This window comes from Aotus nancymaae, unplaced genomic scaffold (assembly GCF_030222135.1).
Source record: "Aotus nancymaae isolate 86718 unplaced genomic scaffold, 86718_ANA_hifiasm-v0.15.2.pri h1tg000036l, whole genome shotgun sequence".
Lineage (NCBI taxonomy): Eukaryota > Metazoa > Chordata > Mammalia > Primates > Aotidae > Aotus > Aotus nancymaae.
The window spans coordinates 81,365,755-81,382,070 of NW_026988450.1; the positions used below are offsets into that span (position 1 = coordinate 81,365,755).

Genomic DNA, 16,316 nt, shown 5'->3' on the forward strand with positions numbered 1-16,316 from the left:
CAGCTATAGGAAATAATAGTACTTACTCCTCAGTGGGATGCAATTGCCTACAGAATTTTAAAATAGAGCTTAGAACACTAAGCATTTAATAAACTTAGAACATTAAGCACTTACTAAACACATCTATTATTAACTGAGTTTCTTCATAAACTGGGGGTTAATCAGCAAGGCTGCAGTTAGAATTAATGTCAATGTGTGTGTTTGTATATTTAATTTATTTAGTCCTTATTTGAAACAGCAAATGTAAAGAAAACTATACTTATAGGTCTATTTGTACTCAGTTGAATGCTCTTTTACCTTAACTATAGACTGCTTAGCCCCTTAATTTTTTTCCATTTATGTTTTCAACTTATGCTGTAACTTGATTTAAACCCCAGCTTCTCTAAAGCAGAAAGGGAGTGGTATACCTTTCTGTGTCTCCCAAGCCTAGCACAGCACACAGCATAAGCTGAGCTGTATGAGCAGATGTGCAGGTGCCTGCGGCGAATGGAGTGAATGCCTCTTTTGATACCTCCTGGCCAAATTCCTCTCACCCACTGCACCTCAAAACACACGATGAGAGTATAATAAAAGTTGAGGGGAGACTCCATTCCAATAAACATATAATTGTCACATGTATTCTTTCTAAGAACACTATCCTGAAGTATATTGGTTTCAAAATTGGAACATAGGTCGTGGAGACCTGTGGGTGCCTCAGATTAAGATGAATATATAGCTGTTAGGGTAATTTTTTAGGATATCAGCTGGCTGAATTTTGGGGAAAATGGGATTTAGGGGAAATGGCCACAGCATTTTATTATGAAGCATTTTATTATCAAAAGCATATTGCAGAGCTCTCAATCACTCCTACTGACAAAATTGGAATGCAAAGGCATCCTCTGTGTTCAGAGAGCCAATTTCTAGTTGAATCTGTGTTCTTTCTAAATGTAGGACTGAGCAAAAATGACTTCTGAGGAGACAAACAAGCTGGCACGAAGCCCACGCACTGTTAAATATGTTCTATTCTGTAACGAATGTTACAGCCTAAGCCTCACTGTTCTTGTTTTTCACACAACCCTAACAATGTAGATTTCTTAGTCCATTCCATATAAAGGGAGAGCAAGCTGCCCGAAGCAGGCTTACTGATAGCAGAGGCCAGCCAGGCAGCAGAGGAGGAGGCGGAAAAATAAACCAGATGAAAGATACAAAAGCAGGTCACCCAAGTCTGAGTGGGCCAAACATCCGTCACAGTCAATAAAAACCTTACGGGCACCCACAGTCTTAGTCAGTTCCGGGAACTAACTGATGTTCCACAATCCCAAGGCATCAATAGGTGATGGCATGAGTCATGTGCTCAGTGAACTGTTGTAAAAGACATCCAGGAATTTAATCCATTTTAGAAAAGGCTGGGCAAGCGATTGAATCTCTCTAAGCCCTGGTTTCCTCATCTATGAAGCAAGAAAAACTCCTCACAAATAAATAACAAAAAGAGAAAGAATATGTAAAGCACACTAAATGGTATTAAAAGAAGTGTGCATTGTGTGCTTTGCTCTATGCCGGCCCTGTCGATACAGAAGAGTTCCCACCAGCCTGGCCAAAATGGCAAAACACCATCTCTACCAAAAATACAAAAAAATTAGGCAGGGTGATGGTACGCCGGTAGTCCCAGCTACTTGGGAAGCTGAGGTAGGAGAATCTCTTGAACCTGGGAGGTGGAGGTTGGAGGGGGCTATATTCCAGCCCTAGTGACAGAGCAAGACTCCGTCTCAAAAAAAAAAAAAAAAAAGAAAAAAAAATCCCTACACCCACAGTGATGTGTGTTACAAATGCTAAATGTCTCCTCTCTGCAAGGTAGCACCTGCTTCCTGGGGAGGGCTGGGCATTCAGCAGACACTTCTCAAAGTAGGGATGAGAAAGGGCATGTTCTGCCACAGGGAGCTTGGCTGTGAATGGGTTTAATCATGCAACAGATTTGCCCAATTCACCAGCACAACTACATCAATTACTCAGACACCTGCTGCATGTATGCCGGGGAAAAGGGGCAGGAGCAACGTGAGCCCAGTCACAGTTGATTGACAGGGAGTGGACACCTGAGTAGAGCTGGACCAATGAGATTCCTCCCCTTAAGAAACACAAAAACCTGATTAGTTTTGGGTTCAAGAGCCAAAAGGTCAGGTAGCCTGTGGGTTAGGGCCACCATTGTATGCTTCACGGTTACAGAAAGATCCAATCTTAGAAAAGAGGAGGCTAACTCCTCCCCAATCCCGTCTCCCACTCCATAAGGCCAAGCCTCACCTTCTGCTCTTGGATTCCATGTGGGACACCAGTGAAGGGTTTCCATGTAGCCTAAGAAGCCCGATATAAATACATAAGCCAACAGATTTAGGCTAATTCTAGGGACCAATCCAATGACTCTCTAAGGGAAACTCTGCTGAAAAGGGCCAGGGACAGAACCTGGACTCGCTAATCTCAGCACACACTTGGCCTCCCAGGTGCTGCTGAAACCCGAGTCGGGAGATCTGAAACCAAAACGAGCAGCTAGGAGACCAGAATCAGATCCCCAGCTGGCCAAACAGCCTTTGGGTGTACATCTCCAAATAGCACTGATACACGTAAACACCTGCCACAGTTCCTTCCTTGAGGAAGCCAGACCACAGTAGGTCTCTGTGCCACACCGACTCCCCAGAGCTGGCACAGCCCCTGTGCTGTAATGCCTCCTCGCCAGTTCCTCCACCATTCACTTTATCTTGCTCCCGACACACAGGAGACAGTAGGAAAGGCACTTCTCATGAGCCAACATGCTCCTCCCTCCCCTGACCTTAAACAGGGCTCCTTAACCTGGGTCCCTGGGCCCTCCAAGGATCTGTGTGTAGAATTCAGAGGGCCCTATTCTCAGACAGGGAAAAAAAAATGCTTCTTTGTTTTTTCTAACCACTAATGACAACTTAGCATTTCCTTCTATCTAAATGTAGGCAACAATCTCCGATATTATCAGCAGTTGTAATCACAGATAATCATCTTATTTCAATTGCAGCAGATAGCTCAAAGTACAGGACTTTGAAATTGCAGCGATGTTGATGTTGAGATCTGCCTCAACATTACTGCTGAAGAAGCACGTGTGACTAGGTCACACAATAGTCACATTTGGATAATTATTCTTCGCTATAAGTGGTTTCTTTTGTAGTCTTATGTATTTTATTTTATGCATTTAAAACTCCTTGGAGAAGGGGTCTGAAGCCTTCTCTAACTTATCAAAGGGATCATCCATGGCACAAAGAAGCCCAAGGACCCTGCCTTCCTCTCAGCCCCTGCTGGGACAGGATAGAGCTGTGAGGGAGCCACTCTCTCTCAAGACCATCACTCCAGACTCACCTCCCACCATGCACAGCTCACAGTGTCATCTGCCCAGGTCTACACTACAGGTTCCTCACAAAGACACATACTGGGCTGGGCACGGTGGCTGATTCCTGTAATTCAAGCATTTTGGGAGGTCGAGTCGGGTGGATCACTTGAGGTCAGGAGTTCGAGACCAGCCCGACCAACATGGTGAAACCTCGTCTCTACTAAAAATACAAAAAATTAGCTGGGTGTTGTGGTGTTTGCCTGTAATCACAGCTTCTCTGGAGGCTGAAGCAGGAGAATCACTTGAATCCAGGAGGCAGAGGTTGCAGTGAGCGGAGATCACGCCATTGCACTCCAGCCTGTGCAATGAGTGAAATTCCATCTTGGAAAAGAGGAGGCTAACTCCTCCCCAATCCCGTCTCCCACTCCATAAGGCCAAGTCTCACCTTCTGCTCTTGGATTCCATGTGGGACACCAGTGAAGGGTTTCCATGTAGCCTAAGAAGCCCAATATAAATACATAAGCCAATGGATTTAGGCTAATTCTAGGGACCAAAAAAGGAAAAAAAGACGCATACCGTCCACCCTCAGTGCTGGCGCCCAAGCTGGCCCCTCTTGCTCTTCTGTGCTGAGGTGGCGTCCCCTCCTTCTTCCGAGTCTAGATCCTAAACAGCAGGACTGTGAACTACGGCACCATCCACATGCCGCAGGATGGTGCAGACTTCGAAAGTGTTTGCAACTAAACACTTGACACAGCCTAAGAAACTCTCCAAGGGAAGTGAAGAAAAATCAGCACAGAGAACAGCATGACAGCTGTTTTGAGAGGGGACATGTCCTTGAGTGTGGGCTGCACTAAGTGACTTGCTTCTGTGAAAAGGAAAATCTTGGGGCCCCCAAAATTACTAAGTGAAAGGGAAAAGTCCAGTTGGAAATCCCTCAGGGCAAACCTGCTTCCTATTCTATTCAAAGCCATCCCTCTGCTCACCGAGATGGATGCATATTGATTGCCTCCTTTGGAAAGGCTTATTAGAAGCTCAAAAGAATGCAGCCATTTATCTGTCTCTCACCTACCTGTGACCAGGAATTCCCCTCCCTGCTTCTAGTTGTCCCTGCTTCTGGATGGAACCAATGTATGGCTCTTACCTGTATGGACTGATATCTCACGTCTCCCTAAATGTGTAAAACCAAGCCGTGCCCCGACCACCCTGGGCACATATCCTCAGGACCTCCTGGCTGCGTCACAGGTGCGTTTCCTCAACCTTTGTAAAATCAACTTTCTAAATAATGGAGACCTGGCTCAAGTTTTCGGGGTTCACACTTCCAAAGAAGGAGTATGGAGAAGTAGAAAAGGTAACTTGACAATGGAGACATTTGGCAAACACTACCGGAGCCAGGTCATCACCGTTAATCCCATCAGCAGCGATAAACCACCGCGATAGTGTGTGGCCTGGATATAATGTGAGAAGCAGGACATACCACCTCTGTGGGCTTCCCCGGAAATCCCACAGCCCCCAGTTGTACCGTGAGAAAGAAACACACACAAACCTCAGTGAGGAGACCTGCGAACATGCCTGACTAGTGCTTCTCAACACTATCAAAAATGGAAAGTCTGAGAAACTGACAAGTCTGAGGAAGCTAAGGAGGCATGACCACAAAATATAATGGGGTGTCCCGGACGGGACCCTGGACAGAGAGACATTAGAGGAACCCCAGTGAATTCTCAATAGGGTCCAGGGCTTAGTTAACAGCAACGTACAGCTGATCCCCCAGTTGTGACAAGTATGCAGTAGCATCAGGTATCAGTCACAGCGGTCACCGAGGGCAGGCTATATGGCAACTCTGTATTATCTATGCAACTGCATGTTTTAAACTAATCTTAAATAAGAGGTGATACTAAAATCTTTTAATTTTTTTTTAAATGTAGAGTAGAAGACAAGCATTATGATGGTTGTCATTGGGCATGAGAAAAGCAGTATCTTTCCAGACATTTTTTTTGTAATACAAACAAAATGTGGGCTGGGTAGGGTGGCTCATGCCTGTAATCCCAGCCCTTTGGGAGGCCTAGATGGGTGATCACTTGAGGTCAGCAGTTCGAGACCAGCCTGGCCATGGCAAAACCCCATCTCTACTAAAAATTTAAAAAAAATTAAAAGATTTAAAAAAATTATCTGGGCATGGTGGCACATGCTTGTAATCCCAGCTACTCAGAAGGCTGAGGCATGAGAACTGCTTGAACCCGGGAGGTGGCGGTTGCAGTGAGCCAAGATCGTGCCACTGCATTTGAGCCTAGGTGACAAAGTGAGACTACAGCTCAATAAATAAAAATAAATATTAAAAAAACAAAAAGCTGTTTTCCTTGAATTATAGGTTGAAAAGTTTATCCCCTTATCATGGTGTTGCCCAAGCTATCAGGCACTTGAACGGCAGCTGGTCTGAACGCGCTATATGAAATACTACATTTCCTAAAAAGAAGGCGAAATACCTGCTCAGTAGTTTTTACAGAAGTGGTAATATTTTAGACATCTTGAGATAAATGAAATACATTATTAAAATTAATTTCATCTGTTTCTTTCCACTTTTGAAAATGTGGCCACCAGGAAATTAGAATTAACATACGAGCTGACTTCATATTTCTGCTGGATGTGCTGCTCTGAAGCAAAGAATTCCAGAGGTGAGGGGCTGGGGCCCCCAGGTGTCAAGGGCGGGCAATCCCCAGTGAAAAACCAATCCCTGCACTGCAATGTCGAACACACAATCTCTCAGGGAGAGAAAAAAAGACACAAGCAGCTGCAAAGTTACAAATTTATTGGTCTGGAAATAAATACAAATATCTCATTAAGAAACTCCTCTGGAAAGACTTGTGCACAATAATTTCCCATCTATACTCAGCCTCTCTTCCTCGATCCCCGACCTTTCTGCACAATGCCAGGAAAGGCCTCCAAGGTGACGGGCGGCAGTAGTGATGCATTGCCTCCCAGGCCACCTGGAAGGCTGGATTACTTCCTTCTCCCAACTCCGGGGCCTCAGAAATCCTCAGGCCCCGGCGGCTGACTTACAATTCACTCTGACCAAACTTCCTATGAGAAAATCCACGGTGAACCAAGGCAGTAGTACAGGAGCCTGGCAGCCACGCTGGCCGCCCAGAAACGTCAGTGGTGCCGCCCATTCAGCGAAAGGTTAGGGGGCAGGAAAAGAGGAAGGCAGGAGAGGGAAGGAAAGTCCCATGGAATACGTATTCCAGAATCCTTACATTTTCTCAGCCACCGCTCCCCATGAGTTCCCACCCCCACCCCAACCCCCACAAGAGCAAAGAGTTCTGAGGATCCAGGAATGTGACCAGGTCAGAAAGATTCAGCTATGGAGTTCATGTTCTAGCCCAGCTGTCGAAGATTGAGAATTGGATTTAACACAAAATTCCTGGACCCAGGCTGGGATCACAACTGCACTGGATCCCATCACAACCACAAGGAATCCCCTACACTGAGTAACCCCAAATCCACCCCCACCCAACACTCCTACCCGGCCCCGGCAAGGATACTCATCACAGCCAGGGCGGCTGGTGGAATGTTTCCCTCCATTCCAAGGAATGCAAAACAAATCTAAATGATCTCCTCCCTAAACAGGAATCAGCACTCGCTCACGTAGCACGCGTGGGAGGCTGCGGCTGTGGAGGAGGGGCAGAAAGCAGAACTAAAGCCTTCGAAAACCATGACGCGCAACGTTTGCTGAAGCATGTTTGTCTGAAAGCCAGGAGATTCTGCTGACTGCTTCTGCTGCACAGTAAGAGCATGCTGGAAAAATCAAGCTTGTGTGCTTCTGCATTCAAAGCTTTCTAGATGCACCAACTTTAAAAAATCGGTTTCTTCAAGTTAACTACAGTGATTCGTTGTGCCAAATGCCTCTAGCCTCAACATAAATCCCACCTTTTCCCCCTTCCTGTTTTGCCTATTTAAAAGAGGTGCCTGCACTTCACTATTACCCCCCGGCCCACACAAATGGGGAAAGGATTTCGTTTCCGGGAATTGGGTCAGCTTCTGCTCAGTTGGAGAGGAAACCAAAATGGGCAGCTGGCCTTCTGACCAGGCACCCGTTTGAACCAGGATGCTGAAGGCAGCCCAGGCTTGGCTTTGTGAAGTGTGCACTGCTACGTGTCTCGTTTTTGGCAGTTTGGTGTCTCTGAGGGAGGAAAGGAGAGTGGCAACCGGCCACTAGTTGATGGAAGAAGCAGCGATGCGGAGACGCTTGCTTCCTTCCTTAGGTCCACCGACACCCCGCCTTTGGAGAGGGCACCCACGTAATAGACTCGATTTATCTCCACCAGAGCTCACTCTTACAAAATAAGCTTTGGATTAATACCAAGTTAGGCGCAGTGTGGCAGGTAGGGGGCGAGAAGGGGCTGGGGAGGAGGGGGCCGCTACAGAGATCAGAGTCCGGGGCGGCGGCTGGGCAGGCCGTCTAGCAGGAGACCGCCATGGACTTGGGTCCGGTGTTGTTCCCGGCAGCACCGGAGTTGGGGGTGATGTCCAGGTGGGCCCCCTCGCTGGTGTGGGAGCGGCTTCGGGTGCCCTCACTGGTGTGGGAGCGGCTTCGGGTGCCCTCGCTGGTGTGGGAGCGGCTGCGGGTGCCATCCAGAGAAGTGACACTGGAGCCAGAGGCTGTGCGGGACCGCATCAGGCGGGTCATGCTAGCTGAGGGCACTGCGGGGACAACAGACAGCCGGTTAGAGGGGAGAATGCCAGGTCAGGAGCCGGGCATGCCCGGCCAGCCACATGCCCTCCTATGTGCCAGCTGCAGAGAGGCCTTAATCCCTGCGGCCATCCAGCTGCTGGGCTCCTGTCCTCTCCGTGTCCACTCGCAGAGAGAGACAGCGAGGCCCAGATGTGGGAAGGAATTGCCACAATCACATAGTGAGTGATCTGAACCAAGATCTGGGTCTGAACCCCAATTATGCCATCATTTTTTTGAGACGAAGCGTCACTCTGTTGCCCAAGCTGGAGTGCAGTGGTGCAATCTTGGCTCACTGCAACCTCCGACTCCCGGGTTCAAGCGATTCTCCTGCCTCAGCATCCCAAGTAGCTGGGATTACAGGCATATGGCACCACACACCTGGATAATTTTTTTGTATTTTTAGTTGAGATGAGGTTTCACTATGTTGGCCAGGCTGGTCTTGAATTCCTCACCTTGTGATCCACCCGTCTCGGCCTCCTAAAGCGCTGGGATTACAGGCATGAGCCACTGTGCCTGGCCTCTGCCACCTCTTAGAAGCTGTGTGGTTTTGAGAGTATCCCTCAAGCCCCATCATTCCCATCTGTAAAGTGAGGATGTGAATACTGATCCCGGTATCAGCACCTGTGTGTATGCTCATGTCCCCATACTGTCCATGATCACTGGAACAGGGAGGACAGCTGGGGTCAGCCGGGCTCAGCCCTGCACATCACGGGTGGGGAAAGGGAGAGGGGCTGCACAGAAAGTTGCTGGCAGGGCTGTTCATTGTCCTCTCTTTCCCAAAGAAGCCTGTCAGCCCACGTGCTAACAAAGGGCACTGTCCATTCTTTGGGATCGTCTCTAAAGCCTCAAATGTTCTTGCGCATGGCACGTGCTGACGGGGTAGAATGAGGAGGAACAATTCTGCCCACCTGTAGCAGGTGGGACAGTGTCCTACAAGAGTCACACCCACCTGAAACCTCAAAAGGAAACCTTATTTGGAAATAGAGTCTTTGCATACGTAATTAGTTAAGGATCTTGAGATGAAATTATCCTGGGTTGACAGGAAACCCTAAACCCAATGACTGTGATGTCCTTATAGAAACAGCACACACGGACACACAGGGGAGAAGTCCATGCAAATATAGAGGCCGAGATTGGAGCGATGCAGCCACCAGCCACGGAAGGTCAAGGATTGCTGGGGCCACCAGAAGTCAGGAAGAGACATAGAAGGTTCTTCCCTAGCGCCATCGGAGGGAGCAAGGCCCTGCCCACACCTTAAATTTGGACTTTAAGCCTCTGGAACTTTGAGAAAACCAATTTCTATTGTTTTCAGCCACCTAGTTTGTGGAAAGTTGTTAGTGCAGCTTAAGGCAACTAGTGCTCCGCCCCTGAAGCATCACAGCCGGGAGGCCACACTGAGTCACAGACATCAGAAATGGGGCAGCTGATACACACAGGCATATGCAGGGCTCATGTTATCTCCTTGATAGGCACAGGGAGGGACTTTTTGATGGCCAGCACTCCCAAACAGAATCCATCCTTGATGAACTGTCTTAAAGAGCTACTTTTGAATTCAACAAGAACTGGGGTCAATGTCACATCCGCAGCTCACATATTTCTCGGAGCCCCTACTTCTCATCCGCACATCTGGGATTTCTACCGAGCACAACGAGAAGGAGAGAGGGAGCACTGATGTCGGGTGTGCAAAGCATTCATCAGGCCAGCCCCCCGCGGCGTGCAGGAGCCCAGCGACCTGTTCCTTTCCTTCTCTTTGGCTGATGCCTTTGAGACCATAGCTCTTCCTGTTATTTTCCCCCTAAGACCTGCAGGAGGTTACAGCTTTCTGCAAATAGAAGCGATTTGGGGAGAAAGAGGAGGTCCAGCTTTCACTTCCATTCTCTCCAGAACACACTCTTAAAGCAGAAATCCAAACCCTGGCGGGGCCAAGACAAATGGGAGCCACAGTTCACACCCTGCAGGGTTAAACCAGGGCTGCCCGGGCTCTCTCCACGGCTCTCTCCAGTGACAGCCTTTGCCTGCAACTTCCATCCCTCCCTGCTAGAAAGGCAGGGGCCCCACAGGCAGATCTTCTGTTGAAGAGGGCAGCTGGGGATGTGGATCCTGTCTAAGCCTGAGGCATAGCAATCAAACCTGCCAGTCCCCCACCTTGCTATAGCCAATCACGGCTGAGGCTGAGGCCACAACTGCAGTCAGTGTGCCAAGTATACTCTTACTATTTTACACGGGCTACAGTTTAAGGAAAAGATAAAAGGGATCAGAAGTTCAATACCTTCCTAGTTAGGAAGGACACACAAATTATAGTTTTGAGCAGTAGGGTCAGAAGAGCGCAGAGTCACGTCGGGGTTGGACCATGGCTGACAAGTCCACAGCAGTGACCGTGGCTGCTGTTCAGCCCGGCTGCAACTCGCCAGGCTCTGTCCTAGTCCTGGGACGGCGCTTCTGGAAAAAAGGCTGTATGTGTCTAACAGACGGTAACTATGAAGTAAGAATTAGCGAGTTCCTGAATTATGCTTCCAATGTATCCTCCACTTCCCAAAGCTCATGACTTGACTGTGACATGCTTCGCCTTGAATATAAGCAACATTAGCATTAGCCCACTTCCACAGAGCTTCACAGTCTTCAAATAACTTCTGCAGATCTGCCCTCTGCTTCCTGCTTAGACCCCCAAAGCCTCAGCTTCATCATGGATGAGATGGGGCTAAGAATATGTCAAAGGATTACCGTGTGGTTAGATGAGATAAAATAATGTGTTAGTAATCTTTCATTATCATCGACATCATCTTCATCATCACTACAGCTGATAGTCTCTTAAAACTTGTAATCAAAATTTTAAAAAATATTGTTTCACTGTTTGTCATTGTCTTGGTGTTTAAAGGGACAGTCCTCATCTAATCCCCCAAAATCCCTGGTGTGAAACAACTTCTGTTCAACAAAGAAGGAAAATGAGCCTCTCGGGTATAAACGAGAGGCTAGACCCTCCAGGCTGCCACACGCACCCTCCACACACCTAAACGTTTCTTCCTCGGCCCTGCTCAATTTGCAGAAAGTGGAAGCTGGCTAAGAAGACACAGAATTGCTCATCCAAGCCTGGCTCAGGACAGAGCCCTTCCAACTCCGACACCCGCCCTGGCCCACTGCACGCCGGGAACGCCATACTCACTGTATCCCATGCCCTGCACGAAGTACTTGAAGGCCTCAGCGAGCTTGGCCGGCTGCGAGAGACAGGGAGAGAAAATGCAGTCAGTCGCTGAGGGACCAGACCACCCAAGGCCATGGGGAGCCGTGCCTGTGGTCACTTTCATTTGAGAGCTTGGCTCAAGACAAAGGCCATCACGTGTTGACAGGACAAAACACGAAAGTCAAAGGAAGACTATGGGATAATGATGGGAAATGCACCCCACAGCTGTGGAACTTGGACAAGTGACACGACCTGTCTGAGCCAGTTTCCTCACCTGTAATACACGGCACAGTGCCACAGCTGTTTCTGTGTGTCTCTGGGGAGATTCCACAAAGGGACGTGTCCAACCTAGCATCTGGAACATGACTGCATCAGCATCAGGAGCCACTCCCCGTGCAAGGGGCTTTGCCATGTGCGTTCACTTACTCCTGACAACCCCTTTTGAGGTCAGTGCTACCTTAGATACATTTCATATTGGAAGAGATTTGGAGAGGTAAATTCACTTGAGGTCCCACAACAAGTGAGTGCTGGGTCCTGTGGGTTAACCCAGGGCTCTCTAAACCCAAAACACTTGTTTCTTGAGGCAAGTCACTATCAGCCTCAATAGCAGGTTGCCTGGAAGGAAGAAGGGATGACAGATAGATGGATGGGTAGAAAGAAAAAGATGGATGGATGGAAGGAAGGAAGGAAAGAAGGAAGGAAGAAAGGATAGATGTATTAAAAAAGAATTGATAGGCAGAAGGAAGGAAAAAGAAGAGAAATGAATGTTAAGAAGGACAAAAGAAAGAAATGACATGAAGAAGAATGAATGGATGAATGATGGTTGGATGGTTCGTTGGAGGGATAGACAAACCAAGTTATTAACAACTAACCAGGCTACTTTAAGTGAAATGCATAGGGAATGCTGAGACCACATCCAGTTTTACCAGGTCTCTCAGTTAATTTAATCTAAACTAGGAGGTGAATGCTCAAGTATCGAGGCCATACATGCAAAGCATATCTGTTCTTCAGTTACTTCCAACTATTGTATCCAGTGCCCTGGGTCTCATTCTTCTGAGACAGCGAGAGCGCACTGGCAGAGGCTGGGCTGACTCCCTCCCTGCTCTCCACTAACTCCTGCCAGGACTCTGCAAAGAGCCACATGACGCTTAAAAGAAAGGCTATGCTCAAATTGCGCTCTGGAATTTGTGTAACGGTGGAAGAAAGAGATAAGAGAAGCAGGTCAGGGCTGCAGAGAACAGGGACGCCTGTGTTCAAGACGGTGGAGACAACCAAGAATATAGGCTTGAGAGTGAGAATATCTGGGCCCAATTTCAGCTGCAGGAACGACGGGCCATCTCTCTCAGCCTTCAGCTTCAGTCTCCTCTTCCGTGACACTGGAGTAAAATGCTTGCTCTTCCTACCTCTGAGGACTATTGCAAGGACTTAATTTAATCAAGGATGGGAAAACCCTTTGTAAACACACACCCAACTTGCAAGGGCACGCGATGACAGCGTTACACAGGAACTGCTCCTCCCTGGGCTGGTGTCCCGCAAGCCTGCACTAGTTGAGCTCCTCTGAAGCTCTGAAAATTCTTTTAATTATGGCCAGGGTTACATCTGCTCTCATTTTAAGCAGAGAAAGGAAAAGAGGAGGAAGAAAGGAGGCAGGGCAGGTTTTGGAGAAAAAGGATGACAAAAACTCATTCTATTTTAAGATAGGACAAAACTATCAGGATATAAAGTTATAAGACAACAGATTAAAAGTTTACTTATTAGGTTGGTGAGATTATTTATAGGAGGGGAAACTGAAGGAGTCGGTTATGCAGCAAACACATTACGTTGATCAATGTGTTTATCTGTACATGTACACACACATTTACATGTGCACAGAGACGTATACACATGCATACAAACACACATGTGCACACATATCCATGCATGCACACATACACACACAATTGGTTTAATCTCCTCCATGTCTCTCTGCTCTGGGCTGGAGCTCCTTGGAGCCCTTTGCTCCAGCAGAAGCTTGTCGTCTTTGGGGCAGTCACACCTAGACTCTGACCCATGAGGACCAAGGTATGTCTACTTGGCTAATCCCCTAACCTCTTGGCTAATACCCTAACCGCAGTATCACTGACTCCACAGGGGCTGGCTCCTTGGGGATCAGAGTCCTCCTCTACAGCACCTTTTCTCAACACTCCACAAACTGTCATCCGGTGTCCTAACAAGGCAGTGAGGGAACAGGTGTCACAGAGGCATATGCACTCCACCCAGGGAGAGGCAACAGGTGTGGAATGCAAAAGCCAAGGCGGCACTCACCTGGGAGATCTGCGGGAGGCCGCCACAGTCCGCCATCTAGGAGAGAGGGAAGCTGGTTAGTGGCCATCACCACAGCCAGGGCCATCTGCACACTGAGTTTGTTCCGAAAAAAATGCGCATCGGCCCGCTGCCCTGCCCTGCCCTGTCCTGCCTTACAAAGGAGGCACTGGGTGGACCAGAGGTGGGAAGCACCTCAGTCCCACCAAGCAAGGCTGCTGGTGTCTCGCTGGCAACCATCACTTGTAGCTTACTCCGTGCCAGGCACTACGCTAAGCCCTATAAATTATTTCACTCAATTTCCTAAGAACCATGGGAGGTACAGCTGTCCCATTTCACAGGCAGAAACTGGGCCAGAAAGAGCTTGAGAACTTGTAAGACTCCGGCCAGGGTCTGTCTGACCCGAAGGGGTTTGAGAGACAAGCCCCTTCTAGTGCATTCCTTTGAAAGTTTCCCTCAAAAGGAAGCAGCTGGATTTGAGGCTTCGCGCCTGATTCAGCTCCTGACCGGTACGCTTCCTAAGCGGTGGACTTTCAGAGTTCCTGTGAAATCACCAAACCTCAAGAGGCCATTGTAGCATGTGGGAATGTGAGAATGTGAGAATGTGAGAATGTGAGAATGTGCATCCAGGCTGCAAATGAGCAGGGCTGCGGGCGAGGGAGCAGGCTGAGGCTGCGGGGAGGGTGGCCTGGGGCGAAACGGGGCTGGAGGAGTTCGTGGGAGTGGTGAGGCTGTGGCCACCCTACAGCCCAGGGTGCCTCAAGCCTGGACCCTTCAACACTAGCCACAAGACGACGCTGACCTGGGGCAGCCCTCAGCTCAACCAGCATGCAGGGAGCAGGACCCCCGAGCTTCCCTCCAGGCGCAGCACTCAGCACATTGAGCTTGTAGCTTGTGGGCTTTGCGGCAGGTATGTCTACTTGGCGAATCCCCCAACCTCTGTGTACCGCAGTATCACCTACTGGGCTGGCGCTGTGGAAGAGTCTCTAGAATCAGGCCGAAGTGAGTTCTGTTCCCGGATCTACCATCAAATCGGCCACCTGACCTCAGTCAGGCCACCTGCCCTTTGCTGTGGGCTGTGGTTGAATTATGTCCCCCAAATAGACATACTGGAGTCCTAATCCCAGTACCTATCAATGTGACCGTACTTGGAAATAGGGTATTTGCAGGTACAATCAAGTTAAGATGAGGTCAGACTGGATTACAGTGGACTCTAAATACAATGGCTGACGTTATTAAAAGCAGGAAGTCTGGACACAGACGCAGGGATACACAGGGAGAGTGCTGAATGAGGACGGAGGCAGAGACTAGAGCGATGCACCTCCCAGCTGAGGTGCACCAAGTGTGGCCAGCAGCCACCAGAAGCTGGAGGAGGCAGGCAGGACTCTCCCCTAGCGCCTTCAGAGCCAGCACAGCCCTGCCCACACCTTGATTTCGGACTTCCGGCTTTCAGAACTAAAAGAGAATAAATATCTGTTGCTTGAAGCCACCCGCTTTGTGATATTTATGAAAACAGTCCTCAAAGTGTGGCATTATGCAAGCTTGACGCCCAGCAGCTTCTAATCTTGCCATTTCCTTTTGAGGGAATCTTGAAAGAAAATCTGTGTAAAGAGCCCAATATAGGAAAACAGCCTCCCACCCAGTAAGTATCAGACACCCGACACATGCCTTTCGAAGGCATTCTACTTCTATGGGGGAAGTTGAGGGCACAGTGACCTTCAGATGCCACCTCCCTGTCCTTCCCCCAGTGCAAGGGAGCCACCTCATCTCTACCCAGGTCCCTCCTGGCCACCTGTCCCTGCAGGGCTGCACGCAGGCCGGGAGGCCCCTCTGAAAGGTTCCCACTCCTGTGCGGCATCTCCAGACAAGGCTGCCACAAACAGCCGGTGGCTTGCATTGTGCAATCAGTCCTAACCGGCAAGGGACCGGTGGAGGTCGCTACAGACCCTCAACTCCAGCCGCGAGTGAGCTAGCATACCATGTGCTCAGACGAACCTGCTGGAGAAAGTCCGGTCCTTCCCCAGCCTTGGGAGACATCTCCTCTTATGATGGCCCCAACCTATGGAGAGCCCCTGCCAAGCCATCCCTGGCCTCTCTATCCCCAAAGCCCTCAGACCAGCAGCCCATTGAGGGATCCTGCAGTCCCAGAGAGGGATGCCTCACTTCGCAGCCTCAGATCACCACTCGGCTCCCAACAGATCGTAAATCATCAATTCTATGGTTTCTGATCATGAGCCTTTTCAAGCCCAACTCAATGTTGCAGAAAACATGAGAGTTTCTATGAGACCACAGACGCAACCCCCCACTGTTTTCCCTGTACCTTGAGGAGAGTGGTCTTTGTTGGGTCCAGTTTCGAGTTGCACTCCACCTGCACAAGAGGGAGGAAATCTGTTAATCTTCTACGTGAAGCCAAAGTCAAAACGTCTTCCCCTTTCCCGCCACTCTGCCGCTGTCACCAGAAACTCCGGTGTTTCGGCTGGCAAAGACAAAAGTATGTGGTGTTTGAGATTCAGCAGATGTGGCTTTAAATCCCAGCCTTGCCATTACACTGTGTGACCTTAGGTAAGTTACTTAACTTCTTTGGGCCTCAGTTTCCTCATCAATAAAATGGGATGATACCTTTTTCAAAGGGTTGTTACAAAGATTAGCTGAAATGTAAGTGATACTGCAGAAATACCTGCTAAATGAATATCCTTGTTTAACCAGCAGCTGCCAGAGATTCTACACGTTTAACATTCCCAGATCTAACAACTATTCTTCATGTAAAACCACATTGACTAAGCTGGTTT

At 48.8% G+C, this 16,316-nt stretch overlaps 1 protein-coding gene across 1 annotated transcript in view; it reads right to left on the bottom strand.

The window, feature by feature from the left end:
- Positions 1-6,108: 6,108 nt before the first annotated feature.
- Positions 6,109-16,316, bottom strand: part of NDRG1 (N-myc downstream regulated 1) — a 59,754-nt gene continuing 49,546 nt past the window's right edge. The window contains exons 13-16 of the mRNA XM_012462007.2: positions 15,848-15,895; positions 13,531-13,566; positions 11,209-11,260; positions 6,109-8,017 (exon numbers count right to left, since the gene is read on the bottom strand). Of these exons, the coding sequence (XP_012317430.2) occupies positions 7,776-8,017; positions 11,209-11,260; positions 13,531-13,566; positions 15,848-15,895 (378 nt within the window). The 3' untranslated portion in view covers positions 6,109-7,775. The remainder of the gene's footprint in view (positions 8,018-11,208; positions 11,261-13,530; positions 13,567-15,847; positions 15,896-16,316) is intronic.